Source organism: Doryrhamphus excisus, linkage group LG21 (genome assembly GCF_037039965.1).
Source record: "Doryrhamphus excisus strain RoL-2023G ecotype Guam linkage group LG21, RoL_Dexc_Guam_v1.1, whole genome shotgun sequence".
Lineage (NCBI taxonomy): Eukaryota > Metazoa > Chordata > Actinopteri > Syngnathiformes > Syngnathidae > Doryrhamphus > Doryrhamphus excisus.
Genome location: NC_136377.1, coordinates 10,148,540 through 10,175,935, shown reverse-complemented (window position 1 = coordinate 10,175,935; position 27,396 = coordinate 10,148,540). Strand labels below are relative to the sequence as shown.

At 43.8% G+C, this 27,396-nt stretch overlaps 2 protein-coding genes across 4 annotated transcripts; one reads left to right on the top strand and one right to left on the bottom strand.

Moving 5' to 3' along the window:
• The first annotated feature begins 253 nt into the window (after positions 1-253).
• lig3 (ligase III, DNA, ATP-dependent) lies at positions 254-15,168 on the top strand. Of its 3 annotated transcripts, none has more exons than XR_013625156.1 (21): positions 254-384; positions 3,597-4,108; positions 4,321-4,452; positions 4,933-5,178; positions 5,253-5,404; positions 6,034-6,200; positions 6,473-6,550; positions 6,620-6,788; positions 8,200-8,355; positions 8,618-8,749; positions 8,840-8,919; positions 10,140-10,227; positions 10,295-10,372; positions 10,451-10,574; positions 11,793-11,935; positions 12,006-12,080; positions 12,247-12,393; positions 12,462-12,585; positions 13,288-13,401; positions 13,493-13,557; positions 13,624-13,707. XR_013625156.1 is itself a non-coding variant. In XM_058087461.2 (21 exons), the coding sequence occupies exons 2-21, from the start codon at positions 3,616-3,618 to the stop codon at positions 14,205-14,207; spliced, it is 2,970 nt and encodes a 989-aa protein (XP_057943444.2). In that variant the 5' UTR covers positions 254-384; positions 3,597-3,615; the 3' UTR covers positions 14,208-15,168. The 3 variants fall into 3 exon arrangements, 2 of the variants coding, with proteins under 2 accessions (XP_057943444.2, XP_078643726.1); XM_058087461.2 differs by lacking the exon at positions 13,288-13,401 and adding an exon at positions 13,974-15,168 and having other exon boundaries at positions 13,624-13,710; XM_078787600.1 differs by lacking the exons at positions 13,493-13,557; positions 13,624-13,707 and having other exon boundaries at positions 13,288-13,482.
• Positions 12,622-25,069, bottom strand: rad51d (RAD51 paralog D). The gene is made up of 11 exons (XM_058087462.2): positions 24,661-25,069; positions 24,497-24,558; positions 21,610-21,728; positions 17,696-17,777; positions 17,133-17,267; positions 16,963-17,058; positions 16,788-16,878; positions 15,749-15,819; positions 15,520-15,684; positions 14,661-14,774; positions 12,622-14,294 (listed from the first exon to the last, which is right to left on the bottom strand). Exons 1-10 carry the CDS (start codon positions 24,740-24,742, stop codon positions 14,679-14,681), a joined length of 999 nt encoding a protein of 332 aa, XP_057943445.2. The 5' UTR covers positions 24,743-25,069; the 3' UTR covers positions 12,622-14,294; positions 14,661-14,678.
• Positions 25,070-27,396: the final 2,327 nt, after the last annotated feature.

The window sequence follows — 27,396 nt, the reverse complement described above, 5'->3', positions numbered from 1 at the left end:
GTCCCCTCACACAGCATCTTGGTTAGGACCCTCTCAAATCTAGAAACGGCCCTGCAGGTCATTTAAACAAAACGTGCTCATTTTGCTGTCGCTGTACAGGAAGTAGATGGTGTACACTTCACAATAAATTATTTGTGGTGTACATGAGGTCACGCTTCACACGATCTCACTAGTGTAATATATATCATTATGGATTTATAACATAATTGTCATTCAGCGATGAAGTCTGATCATGCTGCTATCAAACAATTAGATGATTTCAAACCGGAAGTCACCATAACACGACTGCAATCAAAGCTGACTTGACGCTACCAATGCTGCTACAACAATGACACGAAGCCACGATTTAAGCAGCCTCACAGCATTTTGCCAAGCATTTGTAAGGTATAGTGACCAAACTTGTTCACAAACAATAGTTACACGCCAAAAGTGTTGATATGTAGCATATTGGACAATCTGGATTTATATCGACGTGAGTCAGAGCGTGTGCAGACTTGGGGCAACACAACAATGCTATAGCTAGCCGAGTAGCAAGCTTCCCTACAGCCGTCTAACATAACTGTTTTTTATTGTTTCGCTTGTTAAAATAATACTTATGCACTTTCACACACGTTATTCAGATGACTTTACCACCTCGGATGTTGAGAAACAAAAGCACGCAGTAGACTTACTCATTGAGCTACCCACATATCTTATCTACTATTACATAACAAAAGAAACATGAACAGACTTTGGAATAAATGGCTTGACTGTAGTTCAAATTAACTCATTTCAAGTGCAAAATGTTTTGTAAACATGACATTTATTCAAAATAATTTTAAAGCTCTTAATCCCGTACTGTCAGTTCATCAAACAAATGGTGAAATTAGTGTCCCTCCTGAGTTGCCATAGTGTATTCAAGCACACGTTATGGCGTAAAAAGATGGCTACTATCTTACCTCACGCAACTTGTGTAGTTTGTCATAGCCATTATTTTGCACAGCTCAAATATGACCCTCGATAATAGGTTAACAGTACACGACATAACTGTGTGTGTGTGTGTAGGTTTTATTGAAGTGTTTTCTTTTCAACAGACACGAATCTATAAAGTGTAGTGGTAGGACTTTCCGTTTTTCCGCGTGCTTTGCTGTTTTTTGTGTGTTTTGTAAATGGCTGGAAAGCACATGGTTCGAGCTCACAGAAGGTAAGAGATAAGATATGGCTTTTTTCGTCCCTCAGTGGGGAATCTGCATTGTACAGCAGCAAGAGTACAGAAACAGTTAAGCAGTACAAAATACATAATATAAAAAAATAAACAATATAAACAACCCAAGTATTAACAAATCAACAAGTTTACCCAGAGTTATATACAAATACAGTTTGCAGATAATATGAAATGAGATGAAATATATGACCAGTCTATCACACTGAGATCTTGCTAGTGAGTTGGTTTACCAATCATATGAGGCATTATAGAAATACTTCACATAGAACTTAATATGTTGCACTTGGAGCCTTAATATTGCACGTGGAGCTTGATCAGATATTGCACAGTGTATGGAGTCTGGAATAACTATACTGAATATAAAAAACAAGGTATTACACAGATGTACATAGTGGTGTAGTCTATTGGGGGCAGTGCTGGTTGTACAGCCTGACAGCTGCAGGAAGAAAGGACCTGCTATATCGCTCCTTCACACACTTGGGGTGAAGCAGTCTATCGCTGAAGGAGCTCCTAGTGCTGTCAAAGTGTCCTGGTGGGGGTGGGAGTCGTTCTCCAACATGGATGGTAGCTTCGCCAACATCCTCCTCTCTCACACCACCTCCAGATAGAGTCTGCTCAGACCCTTCTTATAAAGTGCTTCCGTGTGATGAGTCCAGTCCAGTCTATTGTTGAGGTGAACACCCAGGTACTTGTAAGATGTCACCATCTCAATGTCCATTCCCTGAATGTTCACTGGTGTTGGAGGAGAGTGGATGCGCCTGCGGATAATCCACCACCAGTTCTCTGGTTTTCCCCGTGTTGATCTGGAGGCAGTTCCGCTGGCACCAATCCACAAAGTCCTGTGTCAGTCCTCTATACTCCAAGTCGTCCCCATCTGTGATGAGGCCAACAATTGCAGAGTCGTCAGAGAACTTCTGCAGGTGGCAGGTCCGTGTGTTGTATGAAAAGTCTGCCGTGTTGAGGGTGAAAAGGAACGGATCCAGGTCCGTGTCGGACACACAGTCCCGTGTCTTCACATACTGTGGACGGTTGGTGAGGTAGTCCAGTATTTACGATGTGAGGTGCAGGTCCACCCCTGTGTGCTCCAGCTTGTCCCTCAGAAGTGCTGGCTGGATGGTGTTGAACGCACTGGAGAAATCAAAGAACATGATTCTCACAGTGCTCCCAGGTTTCTCCAGGTGAGAGAGCGCTCTGTGCTGGAGGAAGATGACGGCGTTGTCCACCCCGGTGCCAGGTTGATAGGCAAACTGAAGCGGGTCCATCAAAGGACCCACCAGGGGGCAGAGATGGGCAAGGATCAGCCGGTCCAGGGTCTTCATCAGGTTTGATGTTAGTGCTGATGTTCTTGGGGTGCAGCGTCTTGGGGACAGGAACCACTCAGGATGTCTTCCACAGCTGTGGCATCCTCCCCAGCTTCAGGCTCAGGTTGAAGATGTGCTTGACAATCCCGCACAGCTCGTCCGCGCAGGAGTCCAGGAGCCTGGAGCTGATGCCGTCTGGTCCCGCTGTCTTCCTCGCCTTGGTCTTTTGGTGCTGGTTTCTCACCTGGGATGCCGTGAGGGTCAGGTTGGAGCAGGGGGGCTGTACGCGGGGGGAAGTTGGTGAGGAGGTTTAGCTGATTAGCTGAGCAGTGGGGGGTGGCTGTGTGCAGGAGGGGAGGTGGGGGTGGGGCTGTCCACTCGAGGTGTCGATGGGGGTGGGAGGGGTGTGGGGGGTGGGTTGCAGCAGGAGGTGCTGGGCCGAGGGATGGGCAGATTGAACCTGTTGAAGAATAAATTCAGATCCTTTGCCCACGTCTGGTCCCCAGCAGCCTGGGAGTTGGACCCCTTGTGGCCAGAGATGGTTTTCAGGCCTGTCCAGTCCGTGACACAGTCAGTGAGACTATTTATGTTGTCCCCATGAGGATGGCAGAGTTCCTCCCACACTGTTGTGTTGAAACAGTCCTTCAGAGCCTCGTCGGCTTCATCAGACCATCTCTTCACTGTGCGGGACACAGCTGGCTGCCTGTGTACCAGAGGTTTGTACACAGGCTGGCGATGAACCAGATACACATACTAGTTGGTTCATATTCTGCATTATATATTGGTTATGTTATTACTTTTACACCAGATGTGATGGGACACACACCTTCCAAAAAGTCCAACTATTGCCTCGTCACACCACAGAGTATTTTCCCAAAGGTCTTGAGGATCATCAAGATGTTTTCTGGGAAAATTTAGACTCGCCTTAGTGTTGGATGTTGTTATGGGTTTTTTTTGTGACCTCTTGAATCAGTCGTTGCAGCACTCTTGGAGGTCATTTTGGTTGGCTGGCCACTCCTGGGTTGCAGATTTGCTATGTTACTCCAGTTTTGCCGTATTTTGTTGCGACTAATACATGCATTTTTCTTTAGGTTGTAATCTGACTTGTTGATGCAGCGGTCGCTCATCGTATTAGTGAAGCAGACCCTCAGGCTACGACCTCTGACCCCTCATCTCTTCAGAGTCTCTGCATATCTCATATCTGCTAACACCCGGGCAGTCCATTGTCATATCTGGCCACAGCTGCGTTCGTGCAGACACGGAGGCCCTTGTACCGACCACCTGCTTCTTTCACGTCGGCACCTCTCCCTGCCCGTCATGTCGGAGCAGCGCTTCCTGGTGGAGTACGCCAAGCGTGGCACAGCGGGATGCAAGAAGTGCAAGGACAAGATCGCCAAGGGCATCGTGCGCATCGGCAAGATTGTGCCCAACCCTTTCAGCGAGTCTGCGGGTGAGATGAAGGAATGGTACCATGTCAAGTGCATGTTTGAGAAGCTGGAGCGCGCCCGGGCCACCACCAAGAAGATTGAGGACATCACCGACCTGGAAGGCTGGGAGGAGCTGCAGGATGAGGACAAGGAACTCATCAATAAGCATGTCTCAGGTACAAAACACACAACTATTATGTCAAACATGACGTTTCCTACAAGTGTAAAAATAAGTTAACCACATTGAAATGCAAATGCTAAGCAGTCTCATGCCTGACTTATGTCCGTAGAAGTCAAGTGTAAAAGTAAGTTAAGCCATAAAAACAGCTCTTTAGACTGCACCTAATGTGCAGCATGGTCAAGTTGCATGGTTGTGCATGTGTTGCAGACTTGATGGCCAAAGTCAACTCCAGTCCAAAGAAGAAGGTGCAGGCCAAGTTAAACACATCAGGCACGCTCAAGTCACCTCCTGCGGCAGACCCGTCGGTAAACGCACCGCGAAAGTTCTCAGGTTTCACTGGTAAGAAGTGACCATTTCCCTGGCCTGTCACGATAATCGATAAATCCATTATCGAATGATGAAAAAAAATCATGCTCGTCTCTCTGTGACACACAGGCTGGATGACAGGTGGGCCACTACCTATGCTAACTCCTACCCTAGCTGCAGTTAGCTTACACATACTCCAACTTGAATGACAGAACAAAAGCCATGTGGGATTATTTTGGTTTTAAACAGAATAAATACGGTGATTGCATGAACTCAGACGATTGATTTTCAACTGTGAAAACAAAGTACTAATGGATGACCTCGGGCAGCAGAGTCTTCATCCCGACAGTCATTGCTGACTGAGCCGTTGGGTCTAAAATGAATGAACCAATGGTCTCAAAATGTTGCGGTAATACTGAATATTGGCGATAATTTGTTACCGTGACAGGCCTACCACTTCTGTCTCCTGAAAGTTCATTCTTGAAAGGTTAATCCCTCATGTATCCTATCAAGCTGCGAAGGCGGGCACTTCAGGCGGGCTGTCATCCTCCTCCTCGACTTCCTCCCCTTCCTCTTTCTTGTCCCCGCCTGCCAAAGCCAGCCAAGGCAGTGCCCTGGCCACGCAGCTCTGCGACCCCCAGCACAAGGACTGCCTCTTTAGAGAGTTCCGGAAGCTGTGCGCCACGGTGGCCGAGAACAACAGCTACAACGTAAAGACGCAGATTATCGAGAAATTCCTGCGTAAGGGCACAGGCGGAGGTATGGATGGCTCAAACCATCAAGTACGTGTTTTTCATGAAGTGACATTTTTTATTTGCTGTGTGCGATGGCAGATAAGTTCCATGGAGATTTGTACCTGACGGTCAAACTGCTGCTGCCCGGCGTCATCAAAAGTGTGTATAACCTCAACGACAAGCAGATTGTCAAACTCTTCAGTCGTATCTTCAGATGCAACCAGGACGACATGGTGCGGGACCTGGAGAAGGTCTGTCAACTTTGTAAAACACCATCAAATCTGAAATACTTGATTTTAAATCAAGTGTGAATGCTGTTTGTATCATAGTGTGTTTAGGTATTTTATTAGTACAGTATTGGGGGGGGGGGGGGGGGGTGACCTGGCTCAGCTGGTAGGGTGGTTGTCTCCCAACCTGAAGGTTGTTGGTAAAATCCTCCGTCCTGATGTGATCATGTCGAAGTATCCTCGGGCAAGATGGCAAACCCCCAGTTGCTCCTGATGCTGCGTCATCAGTAGGTAAATGTAAGGTGGAAAAGCGCTATACAAGTGAAAGACCATTTACCATACCAAGACATTTATTAGTGTACAGTCGTAGTAGTGTCAGTGGCATTATTGGGAAAATATACAGTAAATAAGTGATCACACTGTTGCTATTGTTCTTGAAATGATGCTTGAATGCTGAGATGAGCACTTACGCATTTAATTTGTCATTTTTTAAAAATAATCATTGGTTTGTCCATGAGCGGACGTGGTGTGAATTGCTTTGATTTCCCGTGATATATCATATATACAGCAACATAGTCTTTGGAATTGTTTTGGCCATTTTTCTGCTTCTGGCATATTTGATCTTTATTCCTTCTGGGGTGTTATTCTTAAAGGGTGACGTGTCGGAGACAGTGCGGATGTTCTTTGAGGAGAGCAAAGCATTCCCGCCGTCAGCCAAGAGCCTCTTGACCATCCAGGAAGTGGAGGCGTCACTGAGCCGCCTCGCCCTGCTCACCAAAGAGGACGAGCAACAAAGCGAGCTGGAGGACATCACCAAAAAGTAATAACCCTGGAACATGTTGATTAGCTGCCATTCGCATATGGCTAAAGCCTGACCCATATGGGATTTTTGGGGCCGATAGCGATATTGGATGCTGATAAAAGCTGATATCTGATACATTGGCCGAGAGGGAGAGGGGCCAGATTTTTGGGCACACACAAAAAAAGCAAATGTAGCAGTTACATATTCACCGAAGTGTGTCAGGCTCTATAAGGACTATAACCATGCTTCACTACCATCGTCACATTAATGACAGCACTTTGTCATCACAGATGCACCGGCAACGACCTCAAATGCATCATACGTCTCATCAAGCATGACCTCAAGATGAACGCAGGAGCAAAACATGTGTAAGTGCCTCCTTTCACGTATTAACCTCTACAAATAAAGTCACCCTTTATGGTCACCTCCCACGTCAGCCTGGATGCCGTGGACCCAAACGCCTACGATGCCTTTAAGGCCTCCCGTAACCTGGGAGATGTAATCGAGCGGGTGCTGAGGAACCAGGAGGAGGCGTCCAACGGGTCGGGACCCAGGAAACTGTTGACCATAGAGGCGTCGCTCATGACCCCGGTTCAGCCCATGTTGGTGAGTCCCACTAGCCAAAACTGTGAAGCGAGTTAGTGGGTTGTCGAGGTGTGTGGAGTGGAAAGCTGGGCTTGCCTGTTTAAAGGAGCTATATCACCATGGTAACTTGGGCTAAACTCGTGTACCTGGTCTGACTCATGGTCCTGATGTTTCATCTTCAAATCGGCTATGAAAGCACCGTTGTTTCACGGTGTAACTCATTCAGATGAGATGAGATGAGATGAGATGCTCTCACCATATATTGAGAACCCGGTGGCAGCATTGCAGTCCATGTCATTCTCTGATGGAATTATCTGGAAGAGATCTAGATTTCAGCTGAGAACATTTGCTCCCTTTTTTATTTTGATAGAAAATATTCATTTGGCCAATTTTTGCCCATTTGTACTCCTTGTACAGTACTCCTTGCATGAGTACTCAGCCAGTTAGTCAATATTTGATACACACACCCCAACGCATCAATCAACTGCAACAAAGCACCTTTTTAATCTGACAAAAAGGTTGCCACAAAACATGACAGCATGGCCGCCTAGTGATGATATATAGTAGGGTTGTAACGATTCCCGGTTGCCGATTCTGGGAATAGGGAACGTGAGCTGGCTTTGGACCATCACGAGACGGGTTAGTTCTATCCTACTGATCATGTGTTGTTACTGGTTCATTAAAAACGATACAATCTGAAACGATAACTTCAAATTGATTCTGTACCTTTTATAGCCAAAAAGTCAACCAGTGTGTCTGAAATGAATGCCTGCATACTGGACAGTGACATTAGGATAACATTTGCCATGAGCACTAATAGAGGTATCATCCGACATATCGTTAATTCCCCTCTGAGGTTGGCATCCTTCCCTTTCAATCCATTTCATTTCAATTGACTTCATTTGAGCTCCACTTTTTTGTCCACTCAGGATGACTCTGCATCCTGCATCATTTCATAGCAAATTGAAGGGGAAAGTTGACCAATCATGATCAAGCATATCTGCAGCAGTTCAGGCGCACTTGGAATTTTGTGTTAGGCGCTAATTGTTTTTTATTTTTTATTCACGCACCCCCTATGGCAATTGACGTACCTGTGGTACACGTACCCCACTTTTGGAAACACTGACCTATGCTAGGCCAACAGCATTGTTGCCGCTTGTTGGGCTCTAACGTAGCCTGAGGGCCAGGAAAGCATTTAAAACACACTCTCATTGAGCAGCACATTACTTTTAAAACACAAACATCATTCACGTTTGCCTCCAGGCGAACCTTCCGCCTTTTACAAAGTGCAAAAATGACTTGATGAGACATAGATTTCCAATAATGCTGGAAAGGAATAAAAGAAACGGCGGCGCAATAACCCTGGCCGCACACTGGCAGCTAAATGTGCTTTTGTGACTTTATGGCTTTTTTGAAATGTTGCAATCCTCAGGCGGAGGCGTGCAAGTCCATCGAGTATGCTATGAAAAAATGCCCCAACGGCATGTACTCGGAGATCAAGTACGACGGCGAGCGTGTCCAGGTCCACAAGAACGGCGACAACTTCAGCTACTTCAGCCGCAGCCTCAAGCCCGTGTTGCCACACAAAGTCAGTATACACACACGCACGCACACACACACACACACATCAGTGTGAGACGCTCTTGTGTGATTTAGTGGCCTCCAGTGATTGGCACGGCAGGAGATTGAGTCATTTCTCAGCAGGATGTATCAACATTTGTTCTCTCAGCATGCAGACATAAACACTGCAGGCTACACTTTGTCTCCACGAGAGGGTGCTGCAGGACATAAAATCCCCATAGCAGCAAGGCACCAATATATTCCCTTCATGTTCCCACCACGCGCTCCAGGTGGCCCACTTCAAGGAATACATCCCTCAGGCCTTTCCCGGTGGCCACAGTATGATTTTGGACGCAGAGGTGCTGCTCATTGACACCAACACCAGTAAGCCCCTCCCCTTTGGGACGTTGGGCGTGCACAAGGTAAAAGCGTCACTGAATGTGCCAAATGTGCTCCTTTGAGTTTGCCCAAATGTCACAGCGATGATACCCGGTGTCCCGTGTGCCCTTCAGAAAGCCGCCTTTCAAGACGCCAACGTGTGCCTCTTTGTTTTTGACTGCATCTACTTCAATGGCACCAGCCTCATGGAGAGGTAATACACTCATAAAACATATTAGTGGCACCTTTTGAAGACAAGGATTGACCAGGAAAAGAAAAATCCTTATTTTAGAAATGAAATAGGAATACATTGTTGCTTATTAAAATAAAAGCTGTTTTATGTACATTTAAGGAAAGGTTTTTGGAATAATGCGTCACCACGATCCTTACCTGTATGTCTTTTCTGAGCATTTTAAAGATATAAAAACAGATAAAATGCCACAGCTCAGTAGTGCACGACATACACCTATGCAATGCATAAAGACCGCAATTAAAACATCTCCAAAAACCTCCAACCAGGTTTTATTGACATGCTTGTGACTATGTACTACCAGGACATTCATAATCATTCTTCAAAGAGTATTTTCCCAATTTCAGCCATTTTAAGCATTCTCGCGTTTTCCCTGCTAGGGAAGTCTTGGCTAGTCTTTTTTACTCAGAACCTTTACGTCATCAGGTAATACGCTCCTTACATTAAAATGGTGGAGATATACTCATCCAACCTGAGTCGCACACGCAACCACACTAGCATGCTAAACTATGCTGGTAGACGCCTGTTTTTAATGCACTGCCCCCTGCTGTTTGGAGTATAAAGACATGTCTGCGTGGCTCGTTTGCGGTAATGAAATAATGAAATCATTATTTTATTATGTTATGCAGAAAAACACCAAAGCAGGCACTCCCTTATTTATGTATTTATTTAAAACATAACTACAAACACTCTTTGGCTGGAAACCCCCGTCCCTTGCCCCAAGTCTAGCTCCAACCACTAAGTTGCCCAGGAAGTGGATGTCAGGTCCATCGCCCGTCTATGATGTCGTCAGCGGTTGACTCTGTAGTTCCATGCTTACACAGTTACTAACATGGCAGCTATTCATGCAAAAACCTCCATTTTGGTCAAAAAAAACAAAACCATTTAACGCCTTTTGGAAATAGGCTAAATGTAATTTCAAATGTCTTTATATTTTGTCATTTATTCAAATGTGGAATTTTTTGTCAATTTTTTTTCTTTTAAGTCACCATTTTGAAATGAAATGTTATAGAATATATAAGTAATTCTAATAATTTGATATAAAGGTAATACTAATGTGTAATCAAATGAAAAATATGAAAAAGGACGAAAAAGTCACACATCGATGAGTATGAATAAAATGCTTGTCAGCATGTCGTGTGCGGTGTTGTCCATACTATATGATGCTGTTTTGTTGTGTGCAGGCCGTTGTGTGAGCGCAGGAAGTTCCTGCACGACAACATGGTTGTGGTGCCCAACCGCATCCTCTTCTCTGAGATGAAGCACGTCACTGTACGCACATTGCACTTTCTATACGTAAAACCTTGGACTTGACTTACGTGTGTGTGTGTGTGTTTAGCGTGCAGGAGACCTGGCTGACATGATCACTCGAGTCATCAGAGAAGGTCTTGAAGGCCTTGTGCTTAAAGATGTAAAGGTCAGTGTGGACTTTTAAGTGTGTGCGTTGCCATGGCGATGATGATGAAGTGTGTGTGTGTGTGTGTGTGTCCGTCAGGGCTCTTATGAACCAGGCAAGCGCCACTGGCTGAAGGTCAAGAAGGACTATTTGAACGAGGGCGCCATGGCCGACACGGCCGACCTGGTGGTTCTGGGGGCCTTCTACGGGAAAGGCTCCAACGGTGCGTTTGTGTGTGTGAGAAGCCAAACCATATCTTCTTCATTCATTCATTCATTCATTCATTTTCTACCGCTTTTTCCTCACGAGGGTCGCGGGGGGTGCTGGAGCCTATCCCAGCTTTCCTCGGGCGAGAGGCGGGGTACACCCTGGACTGGTCGCCAGCCAATCACAGGGCACATATAGACAAACAACCATTCACACTCACATTCATACCAATTAACCTAGCATGTTTTTGGAATGTGGGAGGAAACCGGAGTACCTGGAGAAAACCCACGCATGCACGGGGAGAACATGCAAACTCCACACAGAGATGGCCGAGGGTGGGAATTGAACCCTGGTCTCCTAGCTGTGAGGTCTGTGCGCTAACCACTGGACCGCCATATCTTCTTCATTAGCGCAAATTCTGCAGAGTCATTTTCACGCCATAAAACCTTACGTCATTTTGCCTGTGACAGCTTTAGTGGCGCGTTTATACTCCCAGGAAGTTGGCTCGCCGAGCACTTTATCATCCTGCCGAGCTGGCTGGGAAGCGTATTAATTATACTTTTATTGCGCGAGCACGCTCGCCCAAATCCACATCATTAGGTACCACATCATAGCCAACGACACAAAGTATTAAAGTGAGCTCAGGTTATATCCCCACTCATTTGTCCCTTATGGCAAAAAGTCAGCTCACACAAGCTGCAGATACACTATTCATATTTCTTTCCATTTCGAATGACTTTTCCTTGTATTAACGTCAGCTTTTACATTTGTTAAAACATTTGCCAACATCGACTTGACTTGATTGTTGTGCCATGTGATTGGCAGCACAATTGTGTTTACAGTATGTACATGTATTGTCACATTTAACTAATTCATTTAACAATTCAAGCGCGGTATTTTGATATTGACACGTGGAATATTGTGTTGGGCATGGTAGATAAAATATATTGGACTCTCATCTCTAAAAAAAAGTTCACTTTCTACAAGTTTCTACATTTTTCCCTTCTTTTGTAACCAGTAGCAGTAGACCATCGGTACTTTTCAGCAAAATATCAGTTCTCTTTTTACATAACTTTTACTTTGACACAAATGTAGCACATACGATATTTGGCCAAAATGTCAAAACAACGATGCCACAACATAAACAACATAAAAAATGGTTGTTTTACATTTTCACCATGTGGCCCAGCTGGAAAAAAGTGCTAAAACATGCATCTCTCACCGCCGCCACCAGGGGGAATCATGTCCAGCTTCCTCATGGGCTGCTTCGACCCGGACTCTAAAAAATGGTGCACCGTCACCAAGTGCTCGGGGGGCTACGACGATGCCATGTTGGCTCGCCTCCAGAAAGAGCTGGACGTCATCAAGATCAGCAAGGTCGGACAGAAGCGACGCTGGCCTGGAATGCAAACGTCTTCACTCTTATTTTGGCGCTCTTGGTTTCCAGGAACCCAGTAAAATCCCCAGCTGGCTGAAAATCGTCAAAAACTACTACCCCGATTTTCTCATCCGCAATCCTGAGGTGAGCAGAAACCAAATGTTTTTTGTTTTTTTAAATCTTCCATAAAAGATTTGACATTGACCCACCATCCCCACTAGAAGGTGCAAATACGCTTCCTGTGTTTAATGCTAAAGTGATGCTAAAACGGGAGTCGTACATTCACGACTTGATGTGTGTCATGCGGCAGCAAGCGCCAGTGTGGGAGATCACAGGCGCCGAGTTCTCCAAGTCGGAGATGCACACGGCCGATGGCATCTCCATCCGCTTCCCCCGCATGACCCGCATCCGTGACGACAAGGACTGGAAGAGCGCCACCAACCTGCACCAGCTCAAAGTACAACTCTTTAGCTTGACTGCGTTGAACACGTGATGATCACGTCTTCCTTATTCTCGCCCCATCAGGAGCTCTATCGCATCTCCAAGGAGAACTGCGACTTCAAAGTGACGGCGGGACCGTCTGGCGAGGACAAGGGTTCCTCGGGCGGGGACAGCGGTGGAAACTCGCCCGCCCCGCCCAAGAAGACTAGTGAGTAAAACAAACACTTAAAACAAATCATTTAAAAAATCTTTATTTAAAAAGGTACAGGTGACATTTTATAAACATGTAAAAATAAGTTTTATGATTCTAATGTAGCAAATAAAAAGTGCTTTTTTTTAATAAACGATGACCGTTAGTTCAACATACTGAAATCCAAATGATACGTTGGATTCTCATCACGAGACAACACATTCCGACTTTACCTAACATGAAGTCAGCCATGGCATGTCTGACATGATGGGGGGGGGCTCTCCTCCCATGCCATGTGGAAGTGGTAAGTTTTTGGCTTCTTAAGTTTAGAAGAAATACATTTGAGGCTAACTCATTAGCTCCTAGCATGCTAGCGAGCGGCTGTCTCAAGTCCCTGCAGTGCGTCCAATGTGGTAAACAAAGAATAGGATTGTCAAAGTGACTATGGGGTGTTTGTGTCTTCAGGGCTCTAATAAGAGTTGGAACTCTAAAAAGGTTTTCCGTGTTCTAACTACGAAAATATGACATCTATCAATATTAAATCCTATATTATGGAAATGTGGTCTGGAACCACTGACAATGCACAACGGACATATGAACCAGAACTACAGGCTCTTTTAGAGATGTGACTAGAATGATTTCAAGTATTTAGCGTTGTGATACGGTAGCTGTATCTCTTGTGTTTCTCTCATTAAGATCTGGCTTTTTCTTGAAATGCAGTATGGAATTCCTTGATGTTCCACGATTCCCAGCGTAAACCATGTCGATGCTGAAATGCCTATTTTTGTCATGCCAGTGCATCTTCATGCTGGAAAATGTAGAGTGGATGGACTTGTGAGACTCCTAACTAATATTCCAAAGAACATCCTGAATATGTGCCAATCTCCATCGGAATACTATTAATAGATGTTGCCTGTCTCCTTAGGTAGCAGCACCCCTGCCAAACGGAAAGTGGTCAAGTCTGAACCAAGCACCCCCGTCGCCAAGAAGGTAAGAAGGCCTTGTGTTTATGGAACGTTAATCAAGTAGAGCCCCGCCTAACGGACTTTCCTGCAGGGGAGGAAGAGTGAAAGTGTCCACAGCAACGGACACGCCAAGACCAAGGCAGCACCGCCTCAGATGCTGGAAGCCAACAGCCACAAGGTCAGTCACCAAGCAGTGAACAGCCATCTTACTTTAGCCATTTACATGCTGACTTTGAACTCATCACAGATTTATTCCCAAAGTTTTGCACGTGCATCCATCACAATCCATAATGAATGTTTTTAAAATAAGTTACCTTCACCATAGGAATGGCCTTTCAACATGGCTTAGCTGTAAAATATATGTATATATACTATATACCATATACTATACGTATGTACTACATACAGTTTCTATACCTGATTGACACTTCTGTCTCCCAGACGCTGTTGGACATTTTCAGTGGGGTGAAACTTTTCCTGCCTGCCGGCGCAGACGACTTCGACAAGCTGCGGCGTTACTTTGTGGCGTACGACGGCGACCTGGTGGCCGACTACGACGCCGCTTCAGCCACGCACACACTGGCCGAGCCTGAGGCTGACAGCCGGGCGCAGAAGGTGTCGGCGGGGTGGATCTGGGAGTGCATCCGCAAGAGGCGCGTGTTGGCCCCCTGCTAGCCCCCCCACCCCTTTTTCCATCTTTGTGTTCATCATCACTGGATGATGCCACACCCCTGATTGATTGTCGCCATGGTGACCTATGAACTGATTAAAGAAGAGACAAAGGTTAAGGGGTATAATGGAGCTGTTTTTAACAAATCATGAACACAATGAACTTTCAGTCTGCTTTTTCAAGTAAATGGGATGTCGAGGCACCAGTGTCTCGATCGCATCACAGACACCAGCAAGAATAAACCTCTGACTGGACACATTATTAGGTACACCACATCGTTCTCATGCTCAATTTTGATTGACAGTGAATTCATTCTTGTCACATTCTTCATAGAATATGGACACCCAGCCAAAAGTTTTTTGGGACTGAAAGAATAAATTTGGGCTGTCAAAGGTAACGCGATAATGACTCGTTCATGGAAGTTGCATTAGATGATGCAGGTGGGGTTGAAGACTTACCCAGTGAGGTGGTCCCTGTCAGGGATCCGTGTGGTCCAGCTTCCTCTTTCCTGATGATGTGCGCTTGGAGCGACTCCACCACTGAAGATCAAAGTTGGTGTGGATGAAACACGGCTGATGATATGAAAGATACATTTAGGAAATAAAAACACGTTTCAAGCATCAACATCAGCCTCATTTTATACATATACTCATACAATTATACACATAATATTCACAAGACTCAGAATACAGCACACATCTTCATATATATTTTTGGCCAAATACATTATTGAGATTTTCTTTGTACCAAAAGTGTTTTTTGCAGAAAATACTTCTCATTCACAAATGAGAAATACAGGTCAAATGTGCATAGTACAAGTGTTTGAAGCATATATTATAAACAAGCTTATATAAGCTTGATAGAAGGAAAAAAAGGGCATAATATGAAAAACAAATCTCATATTAGAACTTGTTTTTTTTATCTTGGAAAATGAAAGCTGTAAAACATTTTCATGTTTTTTTCTTAATAAAATACATTTCCCCTCATTATTATTCATAACAGTTGTTTTCATATTTATATTTTTTATGTTTTCATATATTTAATGAATATTTTATATAATAAGGAATATTGATCAGAATATTATGAGGAAAACAAAGCTGTAATACTGAGAGAATAAAGTATCAATATAAAGATGTCATTCCCCAAAACGAATACAATATAGCTTGTGATATTCTGAAAGGTTCTAAGCTATAGAAAGAAATGCAGAGTAGCGAATGATGAAGTCAAGTGTTATTCTTTCAGCATCCAAAAGCAAGTTCTCTTCTTGAAACGAGCACCGACGTCCACGAAAGAGCCACCAAAAGGACGACGACCTACCCGCCTGGAAGACTTGATGAGGGTGGCGGAGCGCAGCCCGGGTCTGCTGACGGTGGCGGCCGGAGGTCTCTCCAGCAGGACTCTGGTTCTGGGGACGTGACTCCACGAGACACCCAGGCCCGGCTGCAGCTCGCCGACGCCGCTCGTTGACACGTGATTGGTCACCTGCTCACAGAGGTTGTCACGCTAGCCAAGCTAGCCAACGATGGCGGACGGGAAGCATCCTCACCAAAGCCGCCATGTTGAAGTCTTTAGCCAACATCTTCAGGACCATCGACAGCTGACTCATCATCAAAGTGCCTGCACACAAACATTCACTGACTAGCTTTCATGGGTTTATCAAAAAGACTCCAAATGTTTATACGATATAAGATAAAAAGACAATTTAGATCAAATCTCAGTATTATAGGAAAAATGTCCAATGTTACAAAAATTGACTTTTATTGTATTCTGGGATTTTTTTTAATAAATGAGAAAAATGTAAATACAGTCAACCTCAGTGGTCGTATGTTTATGTTATGTAAACTTCTCAAATGTTGCTTCAGTTTTCGTACAATCTTGCACGTAACAAAATACTCGCCTTCATTTCCATGAGTTTTACTGATGGAATATTTTCATAGTTGGGGCATTAACCACCTCCAAATATGCTTTAGAGCCCTCTAGAGATTAAATAACACCCCTATGGCCTACACATAATAAGACTTGTATTTCAGAGTTGAAAAGGGACAGCACAATAACCCAAAACAAAGTGTAAATATGCGTCAATGAATACATCTGTAAAACACATCTGTCATTTAACAAGAATACTACTGACAATGAAGTGTCACTTCATGAAGTACTTTGCCTTAGAACTTAGTACCATGTCTCATAGTTGAGTATTTGTGCGTCCAGAAGTTGGTGTGGATGCAAACAGCAGTCGAAAGGAAGAGATGTATTATATTATGTACGAGATGTAGGACATCTATTTCACAGGAATAAAGCAGTAACATTAGAAGAATATGTCATATTAAATTGTAATATGAGAAAAGGAAGTACAATATTCTCCAAGAATACGTAGAACTAAGCATGACTCTGTTTGGGTTAAAAAGCTGAACCTGCCATGACAGTTGGAAAATGAGGAAAATGAGGAAAATGCTGCTGCGCTATTCCAGCAAACTTTGGAGGGGAAATGAGTTGACTTTCCACGCCGTGTTGACGTGTAAAAAGCTGACGTACTTGGCCAACTTCTGCACCAGCTGTGATGTTCATTTCAATTTACATGCTCTCACCTTCATGATGTTTGCCTCCCAGCAGAGGAGCGATAACGGCCGACACAGAGTCCACAATCAGCGCCTTGACAGAGCCGCCGCCAACACACTCCTGACACAACAAATGTGACAAAATCCCATAAAAAATAGGAAATAACCGGGCGTCTCGTAAGTTCTAAGTACACGTAAAGACAACCTGCTGAAGTCCTCCACTGCGGAGACGGTGCAGACAGCCAAGCAGGGAGAAGACATCAAACACGCGATGGATGCAAATCCTCTGCAGGGCTTCCATCTGACACCCCAAACAATGACAATGACACACTTGTTCCACCTTCTTCTCACAACGCCTCGTTTTGCCTTTTCTACCTGCCCCTCGGCGCTGCTCGTCTCGCTCTGCAGCATTTCCTGAAGGCGGGTGGCCGACAGCCCCCCCGTGGTGTCCACATAGATGACGTTTTGTCTCAGGTGGTGCGCGATGTGCACCGCCAGGCCAAAACACACCTGCCATCATGTGACAGGTCAGACATGTTTATTCCTTCCCTTCATGGCGCCAACTACTAAATACTACCACATTGGAGGAATACTACAAGAATGAACACCAGTTATTATTTCACAAGAAAAAAGGAAACAAGCCCTAACCTGAAAACATTTTTTCAGTATTAAGTCACAATATTCCAAGAAGGGATTATACTGGAAAAACATTCCTTAAGACTAAAGTCATACATTTTACAAGAAAAGGTTGTAATAGTAAGTAATATTGCAATCATAGTTCAAATTATATATATTATTATATATAACACTCAAGCCACTATGAGAAAAAACAACCCAGTAAATGTTTTAGCAAAAATACAGTTGTAATATAAAAAACCTTTTCTATTTAAAAGAATAATGCTATAACAATGAGACATTGTGCAGAAAGAGGTGCTCACCTGAGACTTGCCACTTCCTGATCCACCTGCCAGTTCTGTTATCTCTCCTGTGTACACGCCTGAATCCAGCAAAGCATCCAAGCTGTGGGAGACACCAGCAGCCATTTGTTACATACTAACATTAATCATTGACAACATACGGTATTACTGTCATTTCCACACTGGATCAGAGTGCAGCCGTGCACCCACTACATTAAAAGAGAAAAAAAGCTCTACATACGTTCTACATACGTACTGTATTTGGGCCACACTAAGCCATAGGTGTCCACTTATACCTTGGGATATTTAGTACACACAAAGACTTCCAACTTAAATAAATGCTTTATTCCAAACAGTGCTGAACCGTGTGTATAACACGGCTGGTTAAACAGTAGCCCACCAGAAAAGTCATTTATCGCTGTCCCCCACCCCCTCCTGGGAACTAAAACCACTAAAGTCATTCTCTTGAAGTGTCAGAACCAAAGAGCCCCACAATTCCCTGGGCATACACGCCGCCGGTCTCCCCCCTTCTTTCACTGTTACTCCCAGTGTCACCCCTGAACCCATGCTGTCCCCCCCAGCATGGAGCAGTCCAGCCACCTGAAACCCGGCGGCGACAGTGGACCTCCCGACAACCTCCACTTTGCCAAGATCCACCGGCAGACCCGAGAAAAAGATCATTCTTCAACCTGAGAGTTGCATCACATGCTCCCCTCCATGATGAGTAATGACTCACTTGTATAAGCCACAGGCTTCAATGCATGACAAAAAAGTAGCAGTTTGGACACAGGAAAGGACACTGCTAATATCGTAATAATATATTATTATTAAACAGTTATTACACCATAGTATTAGTGCATGCTTAATGGCTGTGTGGCTTTATTTTGAAGGAGCCATGTGATGTGATTAAAAGTGCAGTAGTGGAGGCGTTGTGTTTTGGCGCGCTGCCATCTGTTCTTCCCGTGAGCATTTTTGGCTTAACATGCACGTGGAGACACTTTGTGGAGTTCTCATCATGTTTTGCATGCGTGCAAGCGTGATGGATGCTCTCCTCCCCCTCCTCTTCCCATCCACATATCTAACAGTGCGGCATGAAGGTTAAACATGGCCCGCAGCTGGTGGTGGACGCTTGATCGGACGCTGTTGTCGTGAAGCGTAATTGTCAAGAGCGTTTGGAGAAGTCAGGCGGCGGCAGAGGAGGAGGAGAAGGAGGGGCTTGTCCTTGGAAAAAGAAGGAGGACATGTTTGACAATTTACCAGAGCGCCCACAAACACCCTCCAAAGTGGACAGGAAGCTGTGTGGACGAGCGCTACATTTGGAAGCGTCTGTACATAAGTCCATCTGTAGAGACAGAAGTCTGTATGTACATCAGATCATGAGGTTACTCTGTTTTTAACTTCCTCGCTTTCATTTTTATGCCGCTCCAGTGACCTACTTCACGGTCACTGCTCCTCTGCTCTTGCCAAGCACAGTTCCACGGCAGATTCTCCAATATTCATCCAATCGTATCCAACATCCGAATCTGCTTTCCTGTTTGCTGATAGGCATTAGCACAACCCTGGCCAATCGCAACAGAGTCATTGAGGAGGCTGCTGAATCAGAGTATGTGGGCCAAGAGGAGAACAATGCAGACTTACAAGATTTATGGGGTATTTTACGGCCATTTTACTGCAGTGCCCACTAGCATCTACTATCATTTTAAAAGGCTCAGAAATGAGCAGGCTAGGACCCCTTTAATGCAGTCGGGAAATAACAGGAGACAGCCAGGGTGTATTAACGTGACATTCCATATTGGTCATTTTAGATGGCTTCTTTTGGAAAATCAAAGCACTTCAAGGGATAGTCCGGATGTTATTGACAAAGTCGTACAACATCGCCATCAGCATTGTAGTGCATCAACGGTGACTTAACCCCCACTTTATTTCTTTGGACAGCTATTATGATAAAAATAGCTCATGTCTAGCAACTTCCATGGTTTTCTTGATAACCAAAATCTCTTAAGTTCTTACATGAGTAACTATAGCATTGTACTGGCAAAACATTTTAATCCTATGAGCCATTTTTGTTGTCATTCTTTTATCTGACCAAGGTATGGTACCTTTAGCTGTACCAGGCATTAATATTAAGAAGGTCTAATCATTTCTTACATGACTAAGTAAAGAGTTTGGCTTCTCAAAACAATATGGGCTGAAACGAGTAATACATTTGCAGCATTCCAGTGTCTACGTGTACGGATGAAGAACAGCATTCTGCTGTGAAACAACAATGTACAGGCGACAGCGTGCAGTGCTACTTCTACGTTTATTTTCACAAATATGGATTTTTGTTGCATTATCAAATATATGATGATATTGTTTACAAACTCCAGGTAGAAGTCCTGGGGCACAGGTGAGTTTGGGGGGCAAAAATCGCAATAGCAGTTTTTTGCTTTAGGGTACATATTTTGTAATATTGACTTTACATAGCTGAAACAACTGTAATAAAAGGGAATCATTGTATCGTTTTGTCACCGGTGTTACATCGTCTCATATGCTGATACAAATCCTTTTTGTCTGCTTCAAATATTTCTGCTGTGCTTTTTTAACCATGATACTATACTGGCATCGTTTCAAATCACAACATCTTTTGATGCTAATTCTGCCTACACATGGTAATAAAAATGATTAGAAACATATCTCAGCGTGATACAGTGCAAACTACAAGCTTTAAACATTAAATATGTCAATCAAAAGTGAGCATTACCTGGATCTCACTGGAGGTGTACCTAACAGAGTGACCTGTGAGTGTACACATCATGCTCGAAACAGGCTTTTTATTTACAAAACCGGCTGTTCGTGTTTTTTTCCACTAGAGGGCAGCCAAGCTACACCCCCTTGGGTCCACAGCGCAGACCAATTTAAGCTGTGGTTGAACAAACTGTGACTTAAAAGACTAAAACAATAAACCATTAATGGCAATTTAACTCAGCACAACATGGACACCTTTATGCGGGACGCTGTGGAGTAAACACGGCTCTGCTGGAGGTAAAAGTGGTTGTGACGGGACGGACGGACGGGGGGTTCATTCAGTAATACAACATAAAAAAAAACCTTAAAGATTTAGTTGCCAGTGGTGTTTGTTTGAGCTGGCGTTAATGCTGTTGATATATCAGACACCGCTTTAAAGGGACAAAGAGGACTCTTTAGGGGCTCCACTGTTGCACTGGGGATGATGGCGCACGCACACATCCAGTGGAAACGCTCTGATGAATATTCTACTCGCGGCATGGCTCCATGCAAATTCAATTTGACACACGCTGACATGACACCGCTTTGATTGATCGGAGGGCCGTGCTGTGGAATCTGCTCAAAAAAAAAAGACTTGATTTAAATGTGTCCTACACTTTCAATAGGGACAAAATCATCTGAAGCATAATATTCCTCTACTTGCACAACTCATATGACGATAAGAACATTCTGACAACAGTTGTATCAATTTGGTAGTATAGTGGAACCTTGGTTAGCATCATTAATTCTGTCCAGAAGTGACCTTAACCCTGTTCACTTATGCCTTACACTCATCATTTATATGCATTTAGAATTGTTGTGTGCATGTATAACTATAAAAAACATGTTTTGTGTTCACACTTTTAAGGCTTGTGGTGCAACTGGGTTACACCGGAAACTAGACGCAAAATTTGGTGTGAATTTTCAATGTAAACTGAAAAAGATGTGAACGGAGGTTTCACCATACGACATTGCTTGACACACAAGAACGTCACTGAGGTGATTCCCGTATCACTTAAAACACTTGCTTTAGCTGAAATGAAACTTTTATTTTGCAATTCCTTGTCAAAAAAGCCAAATGACATTGACAGTGATTTCATTGATAAAACGCAATAAAAGGCTGAAATATCCAACTTTTTATCGACAATAATGCTAATTATGGTCCTTACTTGGGATTTCCGGTGGACAGGATGGAGGTGGAGCTGAGCAGTTCATCGTAGAGATCGGCTCCTGACACCGGGAAGGCGGCATGCTGTGCCAGCAGCACTCTGCGGATGGCTAGCAGAGCCTGAAAGGCAACAATGACCACATTTGACCTTTTTGTAGGACCCACTGTCACCATCGCTTGGTTGACTTTTTCTCCATGTGCCCTGAAACATGGTTTAAGCATTTAATAAGTGGATAAATGCTACAGGGACCCAGCGCCTGTGTGCTGCTTGGCTCCAGTACATGCTCATTAGAGTGGAGAAGGTTAGCGCTGGGGTCGCTAACAGGTAGCACCTATGCTTGTTTATTGCATGGTGCTACATGTGCCATGACACTGAAGCGCACCATGAAGCGGCAACTGTATCTGCATTCTGATCACAGAGTACCTCCTGCTTAAAAGTCCAAAAGTGGAGAAGTAGTCAAGCATCTTGGGCAAATCTGCTGGGTACCAATTAGTGGCATGTTCATGGACTCACACTCAGGTTGTTTTGTCATTTTCAAATGAAACTTTCCCTTTCCCTTTCCCTTCCTTAGCAGTAAGTTGCCAAGAGAGAATATATAGTTCATAAAATATGTAGTTCAATTCAGGTTTCCTGCCGATTTGACATGTCAATTCCAGACCAACAAAAGAAGACAAATTAAAAAATGATCAATGATTCATTGATGCTCCAATTCATCGATAACTATTAATCATATTTGCTTTAAAAATGTAAATATCCTCTGATTTCAGCCTATCAAATGGGAATCAATTTCACTTCCTTTACCATCCATGTTAGGCAAAAGAAGCTTTGGGAAACTGTGATGGAATGTAGAAATGCATCTTTTCTGGTATGTTATATGCTAGGTTAGAGATAGTACACCTGTCACCATAACACATTTTGCTGGACGATAATTGGCCCACAAATTACTGCTGATAAATGTCAACAATATTTTGAGTGTATTTTTTCATGGATCTAATAATATATGGCATAATAATGGCAAAAAATACACTCCAATAAAAATCACCATCACAATATTCTTGCTTTTGAATCAGTGTTACTTTTTTATTGTCTGAATATTGACAAGCAATGGAGAAATACCCTGGAAATAGACTGAAGTATAAGTTCACATTGTGCGTCAATTTAAATGTCAGCTCAATTGCATATACAGTACACTTCCTTGGCTCCCTTTTATCACCAGTGGGTGTGGAACGCGCCGTTTACATTTAATGAGGTGGATTGTTTAGTCAGTGCTTGGTCAAAGTGCATGTTTTGGATGCAGCAAAATGCTTATGGTGCACAATGAGGACCCGACAGCTGAAATGTCAGTTCCTCCGTTTTGCAAACGATTATTATTTAAGCATCTTTGGCATCAGATGGTGTTTTATACACAACAGGCACACAGGAAGTATTCAACACTCTTGTGCAATGTGTTTGCAGTATGCTGTATTTTCACATGGCTATGGCTAGTCTGGGTCATGACGCTCCAAGTAACTGCACTGTTGCTGGTACCCCTGTCAGGAGAATCAGCCATTTGCGTTTGCTTGTTTGTAGCTCATCACGACCTCAAGAGACTGAATGATTGACAGGAGGGTTCACACACTCACTTCATTCCGCTCCAGAACCAAAGCGCCCAGGTTTTGAGATAGACTCAAACGGATGTAATTTCGTGGCGCAGCGCAAGGGGGCGCACCCCCTGTAGTGATAATTTGGTCCAGCACACCACTGTGCGCAGCCAGTTTGGTAAATGGTGCGCCGAGATGGCCGTGGCGTTGCACCAGAAACGTGTCCATGTTTTCAGCTGGACTCAGGGACAATTTTGTGACAAAACAGCACACCAAACGTGCCCTGAAAGATCGCTAGCTCTGACCTGGTCTATTCTTGGTGCAGGCATTACCAAAACCTCACAGGAAGGTTTTTCAGAGTGTCAGGCACCGGCACATGTTTGTTACGACTTAAATTTTGATGAAATGGGCTGCACTACTGTGACCGGAAGGTTTTTTGCATGCGTGACCAGTGAACCACAGTCAGAAAGTCTCAATTGGGTCACTGGGATAGACCCAAAGGTGCTGCAGGCGGTGTGGGAAAGCACTATTTAACCCTCCCCCCTGATAAAACGTCAGGTTTGGGAGGTCACACATGGAGAAATATAGAAAACATGACTAAAGACAGGACAAGATATGTGTGACGCTTTTACGCTTGCACAATGAAAGAGTACAAATGTTTGCTGGGTGCAGAGACAATGAGCACAGGAGGTGCAAATGGCCAATAAAAATCCCTCACTTATTTTTAGGATAGATTCTAGGGGCATTGTTTCTTTGACCTTTTCTACCCACACATACAGTATTCATAGCTTCTCCCCTCTGGGTCTTTCCTGATTACGGGTGATCGTATACTTCTGAAAAAGTTTCTTTCTTAATGGTGAAGTTTACTCTTTGCTGCCCTTGAGGTCAGACTGAGATTTTTATTTCAAGAGCTCTCTCCTCGCTGCAAATGATGAAAAAGTGAAAGGGCTTGCATGTGTTCATGGCATCAAGCTGCTCACTGAGGTTATACAGTTGTCCTTCATTTATCACGGTTAATTGGTACCAGACCCCAGACCCGACTGTCATAAGTGAAGCTTACTGATACTTCACTTTGCCACTCTGTGTGTATGATAGCAACGCTGCGTCCAACCACTGAGATAAGGACAACATAATGACAACAGGGCTCAATCCGTTCATGCCCTTGTTCTAAGCACCAAACATGTCAAGGTGCTGAAACCAACTCACGGTGAACCCTCCTGTTTAGTGGCCGGAAACGGGAAAACAGACACGCATGCACATGTCATGTTTTAACCCTGCGACGTCATGAAAAATGTAACTATACATACCGTATATGACACCGAACATTTCTGCGCAAGCTCCTCCGTGCCGGACGAGACCAAGTCTTCCACTATAGGAACAACCAAACAGAGGTACATTTGTTGTTTAATATTCTGCTTTTCGTTAAGAGGAACTGTACAGCACATTGCAATGAGCTGGGCCATACACCAACCTGTTTTTATATGAGCATCCTGTAAACGGCTTAGGAAATCTTCATCCAGTCCAGGACACATCCCTTCTCTCAGGAGCACCATAGTCTCTCATTGTCGGTAATTACTTAACTAAAAAGTTGACATTCAAACTATATACCTATATGTCAAACAAGGAAGCGCGCACGAGAGCTAGTTGCAGTTGTTTGTAGCATCTTGCTAACTCATCGTAGGGGACTTTGCCGCCTTGTGTGGTCGTTTTCCTTTCCTTTGCTTTCCTTTTCTCGAATCCTTTCTTGAGACTCGCGATGTGGTTTCCGAAGTTTAAACGTCGACAATGATTGCTTTAAAAAAGTACAGTTTTAAAAGTTCCGTTCCACTTGCGACGCGTTTGATGACGTAGGCTGACCCAAGTCGCAATGCATCATGGATAGTGTAGTTTAGTTTACTTCATCGACAGCGGTAGAAGTAATGGACACACACTTTTTACACAACTCTTTTTCAAAGCTCATGAATTGAGTTTTGTTGCTCCGTGAAAACTTTTTTTAATGGCTCCCACAAGTTGCCGCATCACCATGGAAACTCGGCAATCCCAGCAGGCTACATCGAAGCTATCAAGCCTAAGTGTGCGGAAAAACCTTGGCATGCACTGAAGCCCGAGGCCATCTCAAAATAAACACCTTTATTGCAACAATTCAATCTTCGCAACCTGATTACCTGTCTCGTTTAAAACAAATGACACGAGTGATTAAATTAAAAAAGAGGAGGACTTGTACACAGGAAAGTGTCAAACATATAACAAATACATGTAGCTTTCCTAGGTCATTTTCCTGTATGAAGCCGCTTGTTTGCTTTGTTTGATGACATGACACGGACAATGCTTGTAAATTACCTTTATGACTGCAGCGTAAGCTACAATGCTGACAATGATGCATGGAATATCTGGGAATGATTGATGCGGCAGGATGCATCCATCAGCTCAGCATCACTGCCTCTTATAGCCTCTGTGAGAAGACACATGGCGTCGTCGCGGTAATGCAAATAAGGACACTGGGGCTGATGCGACCTTTGACCTCAAATAATCCAAATATCCCAAGACAAACCGTTGCCCTGATGGTCGGAAGAAAGAATCCCTGAAAGTCTGCAATAAATGTGTCATGCGTTGAGTTTTATTTGCTTTCTTTGCATTCCTCCCTCATTTTTCCTCCAGGCCCGACTAGTGCCCGTTGATTAAGTCGGACATGTTGGCTGAGAAAACGTGTCGGAGGTTATCACCCTCCTGCAGACACTCGGCGGCTGACGCTGTAAAACCTTTTTCCATATTGGCTGTAAATGCACCATTTTAAATATATGAGCGCACAGCATTATTACTATTGCTGGTCCTATAGGACGATTGAAAATGGCTTTCATAAGGATGAAAGCATTGATGGCATTTAGCAGTTTTAAGGTAGTTATGTGAGTCAAAATGGTGATAATATTAAGTGTGGTGAACAATGACAGTAGAATTTCTGAGTTGACATGAACACATCATGAAGGTAATAAGTTCCCTTCTGGAATCCACTAACTCTTGAACAAAGTTTTCATGAATAAATCTGATGGTATTTAGGAGTTTTAAGTAGACAAAGTAAGACGCTGGTATCAAAGTGAAATTTGCCCATACTACTTGAAAGCAGCACAAACAGAGGCTTCTTGAGATTGATCAATTCTTTGATTTAACAATGGAATAAAAAAGACATTAACATGGGAATGAATGATGCAAAAATGACAAATAAAATACAAACAATGATAATAAAATGGAGAAATATCAAAATCCTTCAATGATAAGCTGCTTTTCCCTGTTATGATGTTGTTGCTTTTGGTGTACACAAACAGACCTCTGACTGCAAGTTTGAACTTTGGAACTTTCTAATAAATAATAACTTAACTGTGTCCTCCTCGTCCTTATACGACAGGACATGTTGACAAATTTGTGTCCTGGTTCTGGAAAAAAGAAACCTTTTTGTCCGTGGCATTCATAAAACATGTATGATGACTTGATGTGTGGAGTCGCCGCTTTCTCCACCGCCATCCCAAAAGGCTTGAAAGTCATATTTATACTTTCCTTTTCTTTATCTCTGAGGTTTTTATCGCCTCACACACACACACACACACACACACACACCACATGAAAACACCTTGAAAGTGCAATCATGAAGACAGAGAGGGAGGCTTAACGTCCATTGATCAGGGTTCAAACGGGTAAGACTTTCCAATGGTGCACCTTGAGCCTCAGCGCCACTTTAAAGTGCAGCGTGACCCCCCCCTGCCCCCCCCCCATGATGAATAATACCTCTCTTGTCCTTGGCTGCAAAACTGCAAGACTTTTTCAAATAAAACAAAGCTCTCTCCCTGCTTGTTCCTCTGAGATGGGGAATAAAACTGTGTTAAGATACTTTGGCCTCAAAGACATAAAGAGCAGTTAAAGCTACAATAAGAAATAAAAGGGTGAAAACAGCAGCTTCAAAATCAAGTTGATGCAACGCTAGCTTGTACTAAGGAGAATGGCTTAACTGCTGTTGCCATGGTGACCTCAAGATCCTTCTTCCGTGGTCTATGCCAATGGTTTCCAAACTTTTTATAGTCACGTAACCCCAGAAGCCATGTACCATGACATTGTCTGATTTTGAAGTTTCACACGACTACTGATAAATACGTAAGTATCATACATATCTTTTATTCCAGTCAGATGCTCCTTTTGAATGGACTGAGTTTGAGCTCTT